Source organism: Canis lupus, chromosome 8 (assembly GCF_048164855.1).
Source record: "Canis lupus baileyi chromosome 8, mCanLup2.hap1, whole genome shotgun sequence".
Classification (NCBI taxonomy): domain Eukaryota; kingdom Metazoa; phylum Chordata; class Mammalia; order Carnivora; family Canidae; genus Canis; species Canis lupus.
Window position 1 is genome coordinate 35,069,010 of NC_132845.1, and position 18,892 is coordinate 35,087,901.

Here is an 18,892-nt window from a genome sequence, read left to right on the forward strand (position 1 = left end):
AGATCTGGGCCTGACACTTCAGGAACATCACCTCAATGAGTCAGTTTTCGCCAGGCGCAGACTCAACCACACGGCCCTGGCTGACTCTGTGGTTTGAATTCAGTACCTCTGACTGATATCCATGCTCCTTACCTTCCCCCGCAGACGTACTTCTTCACGATGAGCACCCCAGCTACGACTGTGACTAGCATCAATCCCACGGTGGCCAAGATGATTGGGACAGAATTTGACTTGGAATTCTGGACAAATTAAAACACAACAATTTCAGGTGTGCATATTCTAGGACTGCATTCAAAGGGGCTGTTCCTTCCCCTTTGTTTCTCTGTGAGCGATCTACAATCTTTAGGCACTTCGTGCTTTCCCAGCGCCCCCCCGGCGGTCCGTCTCCATGCCACTGGAAGAGTACACCACTCACAGAGGGGGAGCAGAACTCTGGCTGCCTCGGCGCGGCCTGAACGGTACGGCCTTCAATGTCCCGGTTACCCTGGGGGCCTTGGCAGCGACCTGCGTCAAAGAGCCATTGTGGCTGTTGCCCGCTAGCAGTGTAGGAGTCGTGGAGCACTTAAGGGCATGGCGGGAAAGGACGACTCTGAGAACAGTGGGCTGAATGAATCTAGAACAGGGCCGGCACCCGGGAAGAAGCTGTGCCGATGCCATATCAGGCAGGACATCATCTGACATTAAGACTTTTGTTTGTACTTAATTTTTGGTATGTTTTTACAAATGAGCCTTTTCATATCATTGTCAGAGTGTGACCGTGTGACCTACCTATTTTTTTTTTTTTTTTAAATTTATGACGAGACCTACCTGCTTCTGGTGGGAGACATGGAGCGTGTTTTCAGTGTACCCAAGAGGAGGTGGAGCTGCGGATTCTGGGACAATTTGTGTCCCTGTGGGAGGGAGTCCTGTGCAATCACAGGCACATATACTCTGGGAACAGTCGCCAGGAGTGCAGGGTGGGGGTGCAGAGGAGGAACCTGCCCCCCGACAAGTACACCGCCCCCCGCCACATTTCTCTCCCACAACCTTCCTTTTTTTTTTTTTTTTTTTCTCCCACAACCTTCCTAATTCCACCCGTGTCAGGCCCTCATCCTTAGAAGGCCAGAAAGAAGGTGACTGTAGATTGGCCACCTCTCATTTTGTGGATTAGGAAACTGGGGCCCACAGCTGACTACCCCAATCACACTGCTGGTCCAGAGCTTCTTTAACAAGAGGTTTCCTCTTTACCGTTTCCCACATCGCAGCCAGACAGCTCAGTCCTACAGATCTGTAATCAGACCCATAACTTGCTTCTACATCAAAAACTCCTTACTATCATGGTTCAGTTGTCCACTCTGAACGCACTCAGCGTACTCGGCACTGAGACCACCTGATCTATGTATGGCCCAGGGCTCCTCTCTTTCACATGTGCAAGGCTCCAGCACTTTATAGCCAGACTTCAATCCTTTTTCCTCAATGACTGTTAGCCTCAGAAATGTCCTCAACCCAATGCTTCCAAGACTCAGCTCAACTTTATGGAGTTCCACTTTCATTCCCCCATTAGTAGATGAGTTTATCATTGCATGGGTGACCCATCCGCCATCCTAATGGTTTCCTGTGCAAAGTGAGGCCTGCTGGAAGTGGTCTGACCACTCTGTATTCAGTAATAAAATTCTTAATGCTGTTGCTTTGTTCCAGGCAGATCTACTTTAAACCAGATCTACTTTAATGTACCTGCTTTTCAGGACTCAAAAAGTTGCTTGTGCATTTCTTTTTCAAGTCTTTTACTTCTCGAACTGGATTCACGCCACCTTGGCATCTGTCTCCTGGAATTTTTCGGTACCTGAAAAGGCAGAGACCATTTGTTATCAGACCATTAGGATGTATTCCTGGATTCTTGCCTCGTTCCTGGAAACAGGATATGAAAAGCTGCAGAAGAGCTTCTCAAGCTTACACCACCTTTAGGCCTGAGGGGAGAGCCACAGGAGTGTTTGGGGGATATTGTGTAGTTTCAGGCCTTGAAAAGACCAGGCATCCCCAGCCTTGCTGCAGGGGCATGCCTACCTTTCTGCCTGAAGAGATGGGGCCAAAGAACCGTGACCCAAGGAAAGCACATTAACATGTGGTATAAAACGGGGAAGGGAAGTGTTTAGCAGGGGAGGGAGGTACTGTGTCTGCTCCAGAGCAGCCCTGCCTAGTACAGCGGCAACTTACATTTAAACTAATTAAAATTAACTCAGTGCCTCAGTTGCTACACAGGGTTAGTGGCTACCATGTCGGACACAGCAGATCAGAGGGCCTTCCCAGCACCGCAGAATGTTCCATCAGACAGTATTTGGCTAGCGTGCTCCGAACACTGTTTGTGTGGAGATCTGGGGTCTCGCTCTGCCTGCTGAGGACGTGTCTGCCCTGATTTTGGAGGAGAGCTGCCTCACCCATTTGTTGTCAGGTGCTCCTCTCTGCCGTACAGACAAAACTCCAGGTCGTGGCCCTTTAGTTCTGGCTGTTCCACACACTTGGAGTCATTTTCTGGACGGAAGTAGCCAAAATCACTGTAAGAGTCAACAAATAAAGTATCTTTCAGAGTTGCTGGAAGACAGTCAAGTGACTAGTACTGAAGGTTTTGTGTGGAGCAGTGGAAGATTAATATTCCAGTCTTTGGAAGCAGTTCAGTGTCATCTGTAGAGAAGGTGTACTTAGGGAAACAGGCATGGAGAAGACCAAACTGGGGGGCCACGGGCAGCTTACGGGCAGGCCTGGTGAGCTTGGGCCTCGGGAACTGCCTCCCCCCCCCTCACACACAGACAGCACTGGCTCCAGGCAGGGGCCAACTGCACAGGCCAGGGACTCACGACACCAAAAAACTGTCGCATCAGCGACAGATCTAAACCCACGCCGCTTAGTGATCTTTTTATTTCCCTCCTGATCACTCGTTACTGTGTTCTCTGGCAGGGTGCCCTAGGGTGTAGGTCAGATTCTGCCTGCCTCATTTCTGTCCCTCTGTCTCCAGTGTGAATGCCCTGTCCTGCCCTCCATCCTACCCTATCTCTCCACCGCACTTCCCATCTGCCCTTTCCCCTAAGAACTCACACACTGCCCCCTCTCAGAGGCTGACGCCTTATGTGAGCATCCTTGGTCCGTCCTTCCTCCTGTCCCGGGACCTAGCTTCCCTGAGGGTGTAGAGGGACCACCAGGCCCGTGCAGCTGGGGGCTTCTCCTTAGCCTATGTGTTTCCTCTTCCTTCTCTCTCTTCTTAAAATAATATTTTAGATTTTTTCTGTTATACTCTTACTTTGCATTCTGTGCATGTTGGCTTTAGCACCCTCTACAACTTTGGGGGTAAAGTTCTAAGGCCCCCAGGACTCACTAGGCCTGCAACCCTGGGGGGCCCTCTGGTCTGGCCTGTGCTGTGGCACCTAACACACTGCCTGCCCCAGCCCCTGGCCAGCTGTGCTTGCCTGTTTCTCTCGGTTTCCATCTTCTAACCTGGAAATGCACACACTTTCCAGCGTCGGCAAGTCATTCTCTTAGCCTGTGTCTGAGCATAATTATTTGTTGCAACTAAAACTTGTAGGTCTCACCTCTCTAGAGCTCTGAGCCTCCATTCTCAGTACCTGCTGGACATCACCACCTAAATCAGAACCCCAAATAAATGAAAACATCCAAAACGCATCATGTGTTCTCTCTCAAGCCAGCCTCTCCCATCACTTCTCTGTGTTTGCCACGGTGCTACCTTCCTTCCATTATCTAAGCTGAAAATTCAGCCTGGGCATCCCCTATTTGCCCCCTACTCGCTTCTTTATCGTGGCCATGGGGACTTCCCCTCATGGCCGATCTCCCAGCACACTCTTCCTGAGCATGCTGGTGGTATCTACTCTTGTACCAGTCCACTGGCTTTAAGGACTTGTTTCTTCCCAGATGTGCAAGGACAAGTCTTACCGCTTGCCAGGGCCTAGCTCAAATGCTACCTCCTCAACAAAGCCTTTTTTTTTTAGATTTTTAAATTTATCTATTCATGAGAGAGAGGGGGTGTGTGTGGCAGAGACACAGGCAGAGGGAGAAGCAGGCTCCACGCAGGGAGCCCGACGCGGGACTAGATCCTGGGTCTCCAGGATCACACCCTGGGCTGAAGGCGGCGCTAAACCGCCAAGCCACCCGGGCTGCCCAACAAAGCCTTCTTTGACACACCGCCTTTCAGCTCTAGATGGAATGGCCTTTCCCTTCGCTAAATCCCCGAGGCACTGTTTCACCGCATAATTCTGTGCATCTGACCAGGACAATCAACAACAAACTTACTGTCACTTTGTGCTACCCTGAGCACAGCAAGGATGCAATGGACGTTTAGGCAATGCACTGATGCTGCGCTTGTACTTCAAGGTGTTTCTGACAAATGTTTAGGGAACGGGGTAAGAAGAGAACAAGCGATGCCAAGACACCAGACCTCTGACAGTGGGGAAAATTCTGGCAAAAAGTTTAGGTATCCAATCGCACATGTCAGGGAAAATGTCCTTCCTGCTCACAAAGTACACATTTCTCAAGCATGGGAGGGAAGCGTGCAGGCTCTGGAGTGGGGCTGTCAGGAGCACAGTCCAGCTCTTCTGCTTCCTGGCTGGGCCACTGTGTGGGCTGCAAGTTAGTAGGGACCTCTCTGAATCTTCTTTCTTGGTGAGATGGAAATGGCAGCAGGCCCTATCTCAGAGGCTGCTGAGGTTAAATGTAAATTGCTCAGGATGGGGTTGGCTACCGGGTCCGTGCTCAGTAGACGTCAGGGGCTGCGTGTACTCCAAGATGATCAAATCTAATGTGCCCTCAAGGAGTCGGGAGTTTACCGGTGGAACCAATCCATGCACAATAACCAAAACCTAGCAGCAGGCATCCTGCAGGAGCCCACGTGAGGAGAAGAAGGGCGCTATGTATTAAAGGCCAAGTAGGACCTCCTCAAGCCTGGGGGTCACGCAGGGAGCATGGGAAGACTTCACGGGTGGAGGAAGCTGCGTAAACAACAGTGTGGAGCTTTGACGGAGCACAGCATGTCTGGAAAGCAGGGGAAGGCCAGGTAATTAAGAGCCTGGTCTGTGTGATGAAGACAGCCCGCTGGAGCATCAGTGTCAGCAAGCTCTAGCCCCAGAGGGACACCGCAGTGATCTGAGGGATCCCACTCCTTGTGGAAGGACAGCAGGTCACCCCTGGCCTGCTCCACATACAGACGTGAGCCACACAGGCAGGACCACAGCAGTCAGACCGGGGGTTCGCTCCATCCCCCATTCCCCTCACCCGCAGTTCTAGAGAAATGTCTATGCGGGAGGACACAACTGCTATCTGCCTGCACTCTTTCCAGATCCTTTAGGATTCACCTTACCTTCCTGCCAGTATGTTCTGCAAGAAACGAGTTCCATGAGGTTACTGGCTGTGACGGCATGCAGCCCCTCTCATTTGTGCTAAGCTACCCTGCTTGGCTAGCTGGGGCCTGTCTCACCCTTAGATAATCAGCTAACTCCACGCTGGCCGTGTCACTAGCCCTGTACCTGGTGGTCCTGAACTCGAGGGAGTCCACCACGATGGCCTCTAGACCCTGATGGGACATCTGGACATCACCACCCCGATGCCCCCTCCTGTCTCAGGACAGAAGCACTCTTTGCCTTCAGGCGTGCAGACAATCCAAAACCTAGCGCCCTACCTGCTGCACTCGGGCGGTCGGTATTTAGTGAGCACAGGAGGCCCAACCTCCCCCCAGCTGCTGCACTGCCCTTCCCGGTGGTTTCCACACTGTCGGTTCCTCTCTGGGTTTGAGTTCTCTTTCTCCTTATACACCTCTCTCCCTTGCTGTCTGGTGTGACAGATCACCTGTCTGAGGACTGTAACTGTGGATCCCTTCTCTGTGCCTCCAGCTCCTCAATAAGCAGCAGCAGCAGCAGCAGCAGCTCGCCACACTCGGGGAAGGAAGGATTGAAATCCTTTACAGCCCCCGAAGACAACTGCCTTTTGCCCCCTCCCGCCCAGCAAAGGGGCTAACAGGGATGTGAGGGGGGCCAATACCAGAGGAAGTCCTCCAGGGAGCAGGGACAGACGGACGGCTGCTTGGTCACAACATAGTCCCGGCCGTTCTGGCAGACGGACGACTTGCGGAGCCGCAGATACTGTTCCTTGTAACCCAAGATGCAGCCATCTCCATAATCCCCGGGGTCTGCGGAGTGAGCCAGCCATATGGTATAGTCCTTCTCCTCACCTAGAGAGAACACAGGCTGTTCAGGTGACCGCCTGGCCCCACACCCACATGCGAGAGGCGGTTGCAGGCGGGGAGGAGAACACGGATGGGAAATGGGGGTGTCTGACTCATCCTACTGCCTCATTTTGGAACTGCAGATGAAAGTTGCAGGACTTGAAGCCTGCTAGCAGTTGGCATCACTCATGTCAGGAGAGGACTCTTCATGTCTCACCGTCCATCTGGGTATTAGGAAAAACCCTATTTGTTTCAAAGTGGGCAGCTGGATGGGGGACCTCAAAGCTCCCTTTGAGGTGGAGAGGCTGCTGTCTCTACGTCTGGTACACCTGTGCTCTTGGTCAGCAGGAGCTGCCACTAGTAAGTGGCCAGGTGTTCCCTTTTAGGACAAGCCCAAAGCAGGGGTTCAATCTCACCGTTAGGTTAGCTTGCCTCAAGTAGGAGACAAGGTCTTTCTAGACCTTTAACTCTAGTCAACTGGCTTTCCAATCAGTGACAGTCAATCTGGTTTCGTGAGTCTTATCATACTGGAAAAATGACTCAAAGGCTATGGCCTGAAGACTGTGCATTAGGTTTTTATCCTTTGGGATATGAAGACCAGCACAGAGCCTTTTAAGAAGCAGGTGCTTACCAAATCTTTTAATGGCGTTAAACTTTTGGGATAACTGTAGAGCTGCCTTACGAAGGAAAACTCGTAAGCTGGCTCCTTTACAGCCTATTTCATGAATCTGGATAATAATGACTCTCGAATATTAAATCATATTTAAACACCTGTAGAAAAGTAAGGTCCAAACGAGTGCTCCTGCTTCCTCCAGGGGTCACTGAACTAACATTCTGAGGAAACAGAGCCAGCATACAATCTAATAACAAGACCAGGACTCAACCAAAGTGACCTGAAAACCTTAAGTCTTTTATTATAACACCCCAGAGTTCACAGGGTGGGGGCCTTTTCTCCAGTTTTCTCTTTTATCCTCCATATCTTTCAGTAGCATGTCAGCATCTTGGGTACTGGGGCCTGGGTTGGCTTGTGATTCTTTAGCAACAGCTTGCGACGAACATTTTACCTCCTTTTCTGAAGTCATTTCCTGTCCCTTGAACATGCCTTCCAGCCTGAAGTCACAGAACTCTGAAATGGTCAGTGTGGGCTTCGTGTTTGCCCAGTAGCCATTCTAGAGCCTCACTGGTGACGGATATTCAAGCCAAAACTCTTTGCATGAAAACTTGCCCACTTCAATGTTTTTATTTTTTTCATTCAATGTTTAATAAGGGACACAGTCAGATGCTCTTTGCAATAGACTTCCCTCTAAAGCTTTCTCTCTACAGTTCTGTTGCAATCAAGGGTGAAAATCCCTGAAATGTCATGAAGTAATTTAAGATAAACACAAGCATGCACCATCCTTACAAGCAGAAGGAAGTCCTATAGAATGTTACAGAACTCTACCAGTGCGAAGCCAGGCTCTCCTACATGACAGCCTTCGCCACTTATGGCCAGTCTGAATTGAGATTTACGATAAGGCTAAATGGCAAATTTACACTGGATTTTGAAGCTTTAGAAGAGAAATGGACACCTGGGTGGCTCAGCGGTTGAGGGTCTGCCTTTGGCTCAGGGCGTGGTCCCAGAGTCCTGGGATCAAGTCCCAACATTGGGCTCCCTGCATGGAGCCTGCTTCCCCCTCTGCTTGTGTCTCTGCCTCTCTTTCTGTGTCTCTCATGAATAAATAAATAAAATCTTAAAAAAAAAAGAAATAGAAAATACAAAACATTTCATTGATAATTCTTTTTTTTTTTTAAAGATTTTATTTTTTAATTCTTATTTATTTATGATAGTCACAGAGAGAGAGAGAGAGAGAGAGAGAGAGGCAGAGACACAGGCAGAGGGAGAAGCAGGCTCCATGCACTGGGAGCCCGACGTGGGATTCGATCCCGGGTCTCCAGGATCGCGCCCTGGGCCAAAGGCAGGCGCCAAACCGCTGCGCCACCCAGGGATCCCTCATTGATAATTCTTAATACTCCTTACATGTTGAAATGATAATATTTTGGATATGTTAGATGATTGTATTATTACTAAAGTGGATTTCACTTCTTTTGCTCCTATAGTGCAGCCAACAGAATAATTTAAATGGCACATGTGATCCTTGTTTTATTTCTCTTGGACAGTGCTAGTCCAAAGAGGGAAGCTGCATTTCTGATACCATTCCATTGCCTGGTTACCTACATGGGACATCCTTCAACCCTTTTCCCTATTCATTTTCTTTTTTTTTTTTTTTTTTTTAAATTTTTTTTTTATTTATGATAGTCACACACACACAGAGAGAGAGAGAGAGAGAGAGGCAGAGACATAGGCAGAGGGAGAAGCAGGCTCCATGCACCGGAAGCCCGATGTGGGATTCGATCCCGGGTCTCCAGGATCGTGCCCTGGGCCAAAGGCAGGCGCTAAACCGCTGCGCCACCCAGGGATCCCCCTATTCATTTTCTTATTCCAGCTCAAAGAAATGAAACTGAATTGGTTATTTAGGAAAATGGGCTTCTAAGCTTCTGGTAGAAAATGCCAAGGGAGATACTCACAGTTCCTTTCAAGGACATCTTTAAAATCAATGGTGTAGGAGACCCACTGGCGAGTCAGGAAAGATTCTGTGAAACCCCAAATGCTGATATTCATGGACCGAGCTCCAGGTTCTGAAGCTAGGCCGGTAAAGTAGATGGGCTCCCTGGTGAACATATAGGTCTGCCAACACTGACCCTCATCCGTGGAGAACCTGAAACCACAATTAGAGAACAGTTGGGACAGACATCAACATGTTCTGGAGTACCAGGAAACCACTCTGGCTGTTTGATCCCAAACCAGAGAAAACCCTTCATATTTTAGGTTATGTCTTACTGACAATTATGTTAATTTTTAATGCCTACAGTTAACAAGGTAGATAAAAAGGATTCAAAGAGTACAGAGGAAAATGCCTTTATAAAAATTCTTTCATAGGGAAGAATGGGCTTATAAATAAACAAAACAGGAATTATTTTATATAACTTATACTTAAGGAGTCATCTTCCACCCCAAATGCTTAAACACTCCTGTAAGATTCTCATGGAGAAAAAGAAGGATATTTTTAAAAAGTGACAAAGTGTTAGCTAGAAGAAGTCAGAGGAAAAAGCAAAGCCACTGAAGGGTTGCATTCCCTTCAAGAACGTTCCCTACAGTTGCACAGGATGCACCATTTGAATCAGGGTCAGTAATCAGCCTACTCTGACCCCCACAACCAAAAAACACCCCACAGTTGCCCCCTATGCAGATAGTGTGGGTGGAGTGGAGCTCATGCATACTTAATCACATTGATAGGATGGCTGCTGTGCTCAATGGCCACAATGATGCCTCCGGAATCCAAGATGGTGTAATAGTGGGGTCCTTCCAGCATCTTCGCCCAGGAGTAACCCCCATCATCTGAGATGTACACATCCGGGATCATCACTGAGATGGCATCCCCTACACTACCTGCAACACAATACACCATCTCATCAGCCAAGATCAGCAACGAAACACAGGGGATTTACTGCAGAGAGAATAATTTTCGATGAATTTTCTCTGATAATTTCCCATCGTGCTTCTTGTAACAGAAAAAAGGGCCACAAAATTTGGGAAAGGGAGAAGTCACGTTTCTCTCTCTAGGAAAAACCCAAAGTAACATTATTGTGCAAGAAATTCTACGAAGAATGATAAAAGTCACATATGGTGGTTTTGTTATAGGATTCAAGGCTGGGACTGAGTCTCAGTGTGCTCAGCTGATAGTTCCCAGGGAGATGAGGGGAGAGCTGCTTACCGTGGGCAATGACTATGCCGACGGCCTTAGGCTCTGAGAGTGGGGCCATCGGAACATTTAGCTTCTGGGAGATGCTGTAGGAAGCATGAATATGAAGGCTGCACTGTGAAAAGAAACCAAAGCTTAGATTAAAATCAAAGTGCTATTTTTTACTCATCTCAGAGCCTTCTATGGCAGTTTTGAACTTAATCCAGACTTCAGTGGGATACCCCTTAAAAAAACTGTGATAAAATACACATACCATAAAGTTTACCATCTTGACCATGCATGTTTAAGTGTACAGTTCACTAGGATTAAGTACATTTACAATATTGTACCACCATCACCACCAACCATCTCCAGAGCTTTTTCATCTTGCAAAACTAAAACTCCCCATTAACCAATAATTCCCAGATCCCCCCAGACCTCCAGACCTCCCAGAATGAGAACCACCATTCTACTTTCTGTTTCTATGAATTTGACTATTCTAGGTACCTTATAGAAGTGGAACCATATTTGTTTTACAACAGGCTTATTTCACTTAGTGTTATGTCCTTAGGGTTCATCCGTGTTGTAACAAGTGTCAGAACTTCCTGCCTTTTTAAGATAGAATATTATTCCGTTGCATATATATATATATATATATCAATCATACTTTGCTTATCTATCCATATGTCAATGGACACTTGGCTTGTTTCTACCTTTTAGCTATTGTGAACAATGCTGCTATGAACATGGACACACGAATAGCTCTTTGAGACCCTGCTCTCAATCTTTTGGATATATACCCAGAAGTAGGATTGCTGGATATGGTAGTTCTACGTTTAATTTTTTGAGGAACCACTATACCATTTTCCATAGCGACTGCACTATTTTTCATACCCACCAACAGTGCACAAGGTTTCTAATTTCTCCACATCCTTAGTAACACAGGTTGTTTTGTTTTTGATAGTAGCCTTTCTTGTGTGTGTGAGATGATCACTCCCTGTGGCTTTGATTTGTACTTCTTTAATAATTAGTGATGTAAAGCATCTTTTTTTAAAAAAAAGATTTTATTTATTCATGAGAGACACACACACACACAGAGGCAGAGACATAGGCAGAGAGAGGGAGAAGCAGGCTTCACGCAGGGAGCCTGACATGGGACTGGATCCTGGGTCTCCAGGATCACGACCTGGACTGAAGGCGGCGCTAAACCGCTGAGCCACCGGGGCTGCCCATGAAGCATCTTTTCATGTGCTTATTGGCCATTTGTATATTTTCTTGAGAAATGCCTATTCGAGTCCTTTAACCATTTTTTATTTATTTATTTATGTTTTATTTTTTTTTAAATCTTTTCTTTTTTTTTTTTCTTTTTTTTTAATTTTTATTTATTTATGATAGTCACAGAGAGAGAAAGAGAGGCAGAGACACAGGCAGAGAGAAGCAGGCTCCATGCACCGGGAGCCCGACGTGGGAATCGATCCCGGGTCTCCAGGATCGCGCCCTAGGCCAAAGGCAGGCGCCAAACCGCTGCGCCACCCAGGGATCCCTAACCATTTTTTAATTTGGGTTTTTTTGTTGTTGTTGTTGAGTTATAGTCCCAATGGGATATATATTTTCTAAGATTTTGTTTATTTATTCATGAGAGACAGAGAGAGACATAGACAGAGAGAAGCAGGCTCCCCACAGGAAGCCTGATGGCGGACACAATCCCAGGACCCCAGGATCATGCCCTGAGCCAAAGGCAGAGGCTCAACCACTGAGCCACCCAGGTGCCCTCCAGTGGGATATTCTTGATTCCAAATGCATTAGTATATATCTGGGAGCAAATTATGTAATTATTTTCTTATGTGTAATGTCTTAGTTTATCTTATTCCTGCATTATACAAAGCCTCTGATCAATACTTAAAGCCTGATTCCACACAGATAAACTTGATAAACACTTGACGTTGTTTAGATACTGTACAAGATGTGGTGGTGATTAAAAGTAAGACCTAGTCCTGTCTTTAAGAGAGATTTCTGAGGGGCGCTGGGGTGACTCAGTCGGTTAAGCCTCTGACTTTTGGTTTCGGCTCAGGTCATGATCTCATGGGTCTTGGAATTGAGCCCTGCATCAGGCTCTTTGCTCAGCAGAGAGTCTGCTTGAAGATTCCCTCCCTCTGCCCCTCCCCCCACACGTGTGAACTTTCTCTCTAAAAGAAATAAATTTTTTTTAATTTTTACTTTTTTTTAAAAGATTTTATTTATTTATTCATGAAAGACACACACAGAGACAGAGAGAGGGGCAGAGACACACAGGCAGAGGTAGAAGCAGGCTCCATGCAGGAGCCGGATCCCAGGACCCCAGGATCACGCCCTGAGCGGAAGGCAGGTGCTAAAACGCTGAGCCACCGGGAGTCCCTGCCACGCTGATTCATTCATTCATTCATTCATTCATTCATTCATTGCCACACTGATTCTTAACTGATCCCTGGCCTGTCTTCCACTCTGCATTCAGCAGCATAGTAAAACACAAAATTGTAGCCTTCAGTTTTTTCTTTAAAAGACAAATAATCCATAGTATTTGGGCTTTTCTTTGCAGTTCCTTTTCCTACATTCGAAGTCACTTTCATTACTCTCATTTCCCAACTTTCCACTTGTAGCTGTGGCCCCTAATCATGTTCATTAGTCAAAGGCCTGACACTGATCAAAGCAGAATGGGATGGCTGCCTTGCTCCCAATTCACAGGACACTTGGGGGTAAAACAAACCTCATTCTTGTTTTTTGCCGTAGCATCACATTCACTGTTTTCAGGCTTCCTCAGGTGCTTCCACCTTCCTCCTTGGTCAAAAGTGATCATAGTCTGGATGGAATTATCTGAATGAGAAAATAATGATATTAAGTCTGAAACACCAGAAGCATCCTCTTAAATTTTTTTTTCTTTTTAAAGATTTAATTTATTCGAGAGAGAGAGAGAGAGAGAGAGAAAGAGAAACACAGGCAGAGAGAGAGGAAGGCTCCCTGTGGGGAGCCCGATGCAGGACCTGAGCCAAAGGCAGACACTCAACCACTCAATTACCCAGGTGCCCCCTCTTAAATTTGTTTATCATTGCATCTCTCTCTCTCGAGACGATATAATACCATTAAAAGTCTGGAGTCTCACAAGCTTGCAACATCCAACAAATATGGCTCAGTGTTGGTGAGCAGAACTCCAGGATACTTGAGGAAGATTTCCCACTTCAGTAGGACCCAGCTGATTCCAGATACCATCTAGACTGATACTCTTGAAAGATACCTTTTATCTCCTCACCAACACAAACAGGCTGATGTCCATTCTCCTTGCTTGCCTGCTTGCCTTAGAAGTAAAATGGACACTGGGAAGGCATCCCAATCCTTCCTCAGATAAGGCCAGGATATCAGGCTTGTTTTAGGGACTCTCAAGACTTGAATGTATATGTGTAAGTCTGGCATAATAATTCCTGGTTTTGGTCTGTCCACTACCCTCTCTTATACCTTTTCTTTTTTCTACATGTCTCATCAATGACATACACTACTGCAGGTTTATTTATTTATTTTTTTTAGGTTTATTTATTTATTTTTTTTAAAGAATTTATTTATTCATGAGAGACACAGAGAGAGAGAGAGAGGCAGAGACACAGGCAGAGGGAGAAGCAGGCTCCACGCAGGGAGCCTGACATGGGACTCGATCCTGGGTCTCCAGGATCACGCCCTGGGCTGAAGGCAGCACTAAACCACTGAGCCACCCGGGCTGCCCTACTGCAGGTTTAAATTCAGAAACAATTTGCGTTGAGATTTCCAAGAAAAATCAAACAAGAAGGCCAGTGAAGGACAATTCATTTAGTCAATAAATATTTATTGTGTGCCTACTATGAAGACTGTTGTGAGCCTTTGGGACTCTATCAGTGAACAAAACAGGAAAAAACTTTGTGAAACATACATCCTAGTGAGGTCAGACAACGAACACCAGATGCTATAAATAGGCAAATTATATAGTATGTTAGATAGTAAGTGCTATGAGAAAAACCTGCCCAGCTCAAGAGAGGCTGAATGTGTCTGTGAGGAGGGGAGAGCAGACAAGCTTCCAACAGGATAGCCAGGGCAGGTTCTAGTCAGAAAGCGACATATGAGCAGAGATGGGAAGGGGCATGGTGTCATCCTCACAGCTGTCTGGGGAACAGAGAACAGTGCCCGCAAATTTCTAACCCGCGTGTGTGCAGAGGGCTGGAGTGACCAGAATGCGGTCAGCAGAGGGGAGAGGGGTGGGAGGTGAGGTCAGGGAGGAAACGGGACCAATACCATTTAGGACCTGCAGACTGCTGCAAGATCTTTACAAATAAAAACAAACCCCCACCTCCTACCAAAAAATAAATACATATATGAACAAAACCTTAAGAGTCGTTCTGTACTTCAGAGTGACGTGTTTATTTGTATAACTGGGCCTGAGGGAAGGTGAGCTCTGCAGAACCACCGAGTATAACACAAGAGAAATGCTGGCTACCGCTGTGCCCTCTACAAGGAGGAAAGCAGGCAGTGGTTCAAACTCAAGCTCATTCCTCTAGTCCTGAACCTCTCAATATAGAAAACTTATTTTAATTTAACACTTACTCTAAACAACATGGAACCCCAAAAGTCTTTCTTTCTACCTGCTATTGTTTTGCCTTTTTTTAGTTCTATTTACCATGACTTATGTAAAATAAAGGACCAGAATCTATATGGATAGGCTTGTAGGCTAGGCAAGCAACATTCCTGGGGGACAGGACCATTCTTCTCCCGCAAAACCTCAACTCCCAACATTTTCGGCTGAAGGACAGCTGTGGCCAGACTCACCTTCTGAGAGCACACTGGTTATGTAGACCCCACGGAGGGAGGTCACATTGGTAAAGTCTGTCTCGCCACCTGTAGTGGTGTAGAGATGTCGGTCCAAGGACTTGGAATAGACAATGCCTCGATCGTCTGAGGTAAAGATTGTGCCATATCCAGTATCTGAAATAGGTGAACAAGCAAAAACACTGTCTTGGGAGGGAACAGAGAGAAAACAACAGTCCAACTGTACACATGGCTGCCTGCATACATTAGCCAACTGTCTCTCTTCATGATGTGGATGCAGACCTGAGAATAGGTCCTGGTTTGATACTCATGAGTGTGATGTCCACCTTTAACTCCAGCACCCAGCATGGTGGATGCTGTTTGTTGGATGAATTAGGTGCTACAGAAAAGCCCTTCCCAGGTATATTCAGATGGCAGAGGCAATGCACTTATATTCATTTCATACATATCTCTAAATCTTTATATTCCAGAACAACTCTTCTCAAACTATTTGTGGTGAAGGATTAATTTTTTCTTAAGTTTTTTTTTAAGATTTTATTTATTTATTTATTCATTCATGAAAGACACAGAGAGAGAGAGAGGCAGAGACACAGGCAGAGGGAGAAGCAGGCTCCATGCAGGGAGCCTGACGTGGGACTTGATCCCGGGGCTCCAGGATCACGCCCTGGGCCAAAGGCAGGACCTAAACCACTGAGCCACCCAGGGATTCCCCTAAGTTTTATTTATTTAAATAATCTCTGTACCTAGCGTGGGGCTCGAACTCACAACCCAAAGATCAAGAGTAACATGCTCCTGACTGAGCCAGCCCTGAAGAATCAATTTTTAAATTTCTATTATTATTAGCACAAACTGGTCCTCTGTGACATATAAAAAAATTAATCACAAGAAGAGTGAAATACAAGAGAGAGAGGAAATATGATCCATTACTTTTAAATTATTACATTTAACAGATATAAGATTACTTTATCAAATGGCTATAGAAAAAAAAAAAAAAAAAAAAAAAAAACAAATGGCTATAGATGTTTCTCAGTGCTTGCTACTGCTTTCTGTGCTTACTTGGTAACAAAGAGTTTGCAAACCAGTATCAGTCCTCTGACCATTCTTTAAGCAGCACTGCTCTAGAATACCTGGACATACACGTAAACCATATTACAGGATCAAAACAAAGGGCCTTCTTAACAGAGACTGTATTATCTGTAAGATAGTGTATTCAGTAGGACACTCACTAATTAATGCCTATGCCTACGGGTAAGAGGAAAAGTCAACATGTAAGAAGGAAGCTCAAAGTAGAACATGAAACTTAAATCTCTATGCATCAAGGGTGGGCCACTAAAAAAGCTCTTACCTCCAGGTTCATCTACATGCATGAACACCATGTCATCATTAGCGGCTAGAATGGAGTAGAACTGCTCCTGCCCCACAGAAGGTAGCTGGGCCATGCTCCACGTGTCCCCTTGATCTGTCGACACATGAATCCTTCTTGTTGTATCCTGGAACAAATGCCAATATTTACCTTTTCAATTTTATTATTTTTTTTAAGATTTTATTTATTTATTCATGAGAGACACAGAGAGAGAGAGAGAGAGAGAGAGACAGAGACAGAGACAGAGAGACAGAGACACAGGCAGAGGGACAAGCAGGCTCCATGTAGGATTCAATCCCAGGACTCCAGGATCACGCTCTGGGCCAAAGGCAGGCGCTAAACTGCTGAGCCAAGATGCCATGTATAGGGACATGAATAGGAACACTATTATTCATAATTCTGAGTATCATCCATTTCCTCATATAACTGCTGTAAATGACAGGTCCAGTACCAATTACCAAAGCAATTTCTAACCCCCGGCAAAGTTCCAGGCAAAGGAACAATCCATTCTATTGTAAGTAAGGCTATCTTGGCCTCCTCTTTGGCTTCCTCATTCTAGTATGGCCCTGTAAGACAGAATCTTTCCAACCTCTGACATTCCCATTTCCTTCAATTGAGCTAAGAGTATGATGGAGCCACCATTAGTTTGGCTTTATAGCCATTTGCATATGCTTGCTCAGATAATTCATAAAATTACAATTGCTGCACAAAAGTTTGATCCCTTTGAGATAGTCCTGACATAATCCAAAGAATTAAATAATTAAGAATCCAAAAATTGGAGATGAAACCCATGCTTGGGAGATCACAGGGAAGTCAAGATGTGACGTATCTCCTCTTTACGGAAATAGGTGTCGATGAACAGCCATAATGAAGGTCACATGCACAGGCTGGGAAGTGGCCAAGGAGAGGCAGAAATTAATATAAAGGAGCTGATCAGGGAGTAGTTATCTGCTAAAAGGAGTCCGTTAAGGAGGCAATTAACACCTCCTCTTTGATAAACAGCTCAACACAGTTGGCCAGGGCACAAGAATTAGTCCCAGGGCCTCCTTATGTTAAATACTTTTTAAAATTCAGTGACAAGTACATTTAACTTATTTTTCTAACTTATACCTAGGTGTTTACTTTCAATCTTACCCATTATTACACTTAGAAACTAGAATTCAAAAGCATACAGTAGGATGATGATTTTATAGATAGTAGCAGTACACTGTTGGAGGCTACCTCTGGAATCTGCTTTCGACCATGGTTCTACCTTTGGGTAGTAAGCAACTTACTCAATTTCCTCAAAAACAAATTGAGGCAAGAGGACCTGTTCCTAGGGTTGCTGGGAAGATTTTATGAAACTGCTGGAGGAAGTTATGTGTGGTTACTGTGACTACTTCCCCTTCTCCACTCCCATTCTCTCTGAACCCACGGTAATCAGCCTGCTAACCCCAGTCCTCCGATGAAACTCCACTCGTCAAGGTCAAGGTCTGCAGGTAGGTGGAGAATAGCCTCCTGGGGGCAGGAATAGCCTCCTGGCACCAGGTGCAGTGGCAACCACCACTTTGCCAACTCCAGTGGATAATTCTCAGGACTCCTTTAACTCCGCATCTCTGTTGAGTTTCATGTAGCCAACCTCCTTCTTGAGGCAGTTCCTCCATTTGGCTTTCGTGGCTCAGTCCACTTGGTTTTCCTTCCTTCAGTCTTCTCTGCTACATTCTCATCTCTTCCCAGCCCCTCAGTGTCGTCAGGGTGCTCCAGCGAGTGCTCAGCCCTCCAGAAGATATCATCTTATAATTCTTCATATATCATATACCATATAATCATATATCATGTATCATATAATTTGGGGAGACTCACATGCCCAAATGCTCACTCGACATTTCCACTTAGATATCTAAGAGGCATCTCATACCCAATACCTAATTCTTGATTTTCCTGCTACAAACTTGGTTCTCTTGCCATCTCGGTGAATGGTACTACCATTCACCCAGTTGCTCAGGGCAAAGACTCTAAAGTTATCCTTGGTTCCTCTCATTTACTCCCTCGCAAACCATAGCTAATTCATCAGCAAATCCTATTGGGAATACGTTAAAAATATATCCAAAATCTTACCACTTCTTCCCTCATTCACATTAATAGCCTGGTCCCATCTACCATCTCTCACTGCTGTCACGGACTCCTAGCTGCGCCTGGTGCTTCCATTCTTGCCCCCAGGAGGCTATTCTGCACCTACCTGCTCTGTCAAAAGGGAAGCCAACTTATGCCAGTCCCCAGCTCACCACCTTTCACAGCTTCCCAATACATGAAGAATAAAAGCCAAGGTCTTTTTTTTTTTTTTTTTTTTAAAGCCAAGGTCTTAATCATGACCTATAAAGGTCTTGTTTGATCTGACCACTGGCTCCCCCTCTTTGGACCACCCTTCAGTGTGCTCCAGCCATGCTGTCCTTTTCACTTTTCTTCAATATTTCAAACATGTTCCAGTCTGAGGGGCTTTGCGCTTACTGTTCCTTCAGCCTAGATGTACACAGAACTAGCTCTCACTCCAGCTGGGTCTCAGACAGCTCATCCACACCACCCTACCTAAAACAGGACTGCTCCAGTTCCAAGCACATTCTGTTTCCTTACTCGGTTTTATGTTTCTTTATAGATTGGATCATTACTGTATATAATGTCATATTTATTCATTTAGTATCTAATTCCTTATTTAAATATAAGCTCTGAGAGCAGGACCTTTATCTATTTTGT

The 18,892-nt window shown here is 45.8% G+C and overlaps 1 protein-coding gene across 5 annotated transcripts in view; it reads right to left on the bottom strand.

Annotated features, from left to right (window-relative positions):
* Window positions 1-18,892, bottom strand: part of SORT1 (sortilin 1) — a 66,810-nt gene that overhangs the window by 5,122 nt on the left and 42,796 nt on the right. For all 5 annotated transcript variants that reach the window (XM_072834865.1, XM_072834864.1, XM_072834863.1 and 2 more), the window contains 10 exons: window positions 16,145-16,289; window positions 14,800-14,955; window positions 12,722-12,828; window positions 10,012-10,114; window positions 9,518-9,686; window positions 8,765-8,955; window positions 6,016-6,205; window positions 2,415-2,531; window positions 1,714-1,822; window positions 133-239 (listed from right to left, as the gene is read on the bottom strand). In XM_072834865.1, the coding sequence (XP_072690966.1) occupies window positions 133-239; window positions 1,714-1,822; window positions 2,415-2,531; window positions 6,016-6,205; window positions 8,765-8,955; window positions 9,518-9,686; window positions 10,012-10,114; window positions 12,722-12,828; window positions 14,800-14,955; window positions 16,145-16,289 (1,394 nt within the window). The remainder of the gene's footprint in view (window positions 1-132; window positions 240-1,713; window positions 1,823-2,414; window positions 2,532-6,015; window positions 6,206-8,764; window positions 8,956-9,517; window positions 9,687-10,011; window positions 10,115-12,721; window positions 12,829-14,799; window positions 14,956-16,144; window positions 16,290-18,892) is intronic.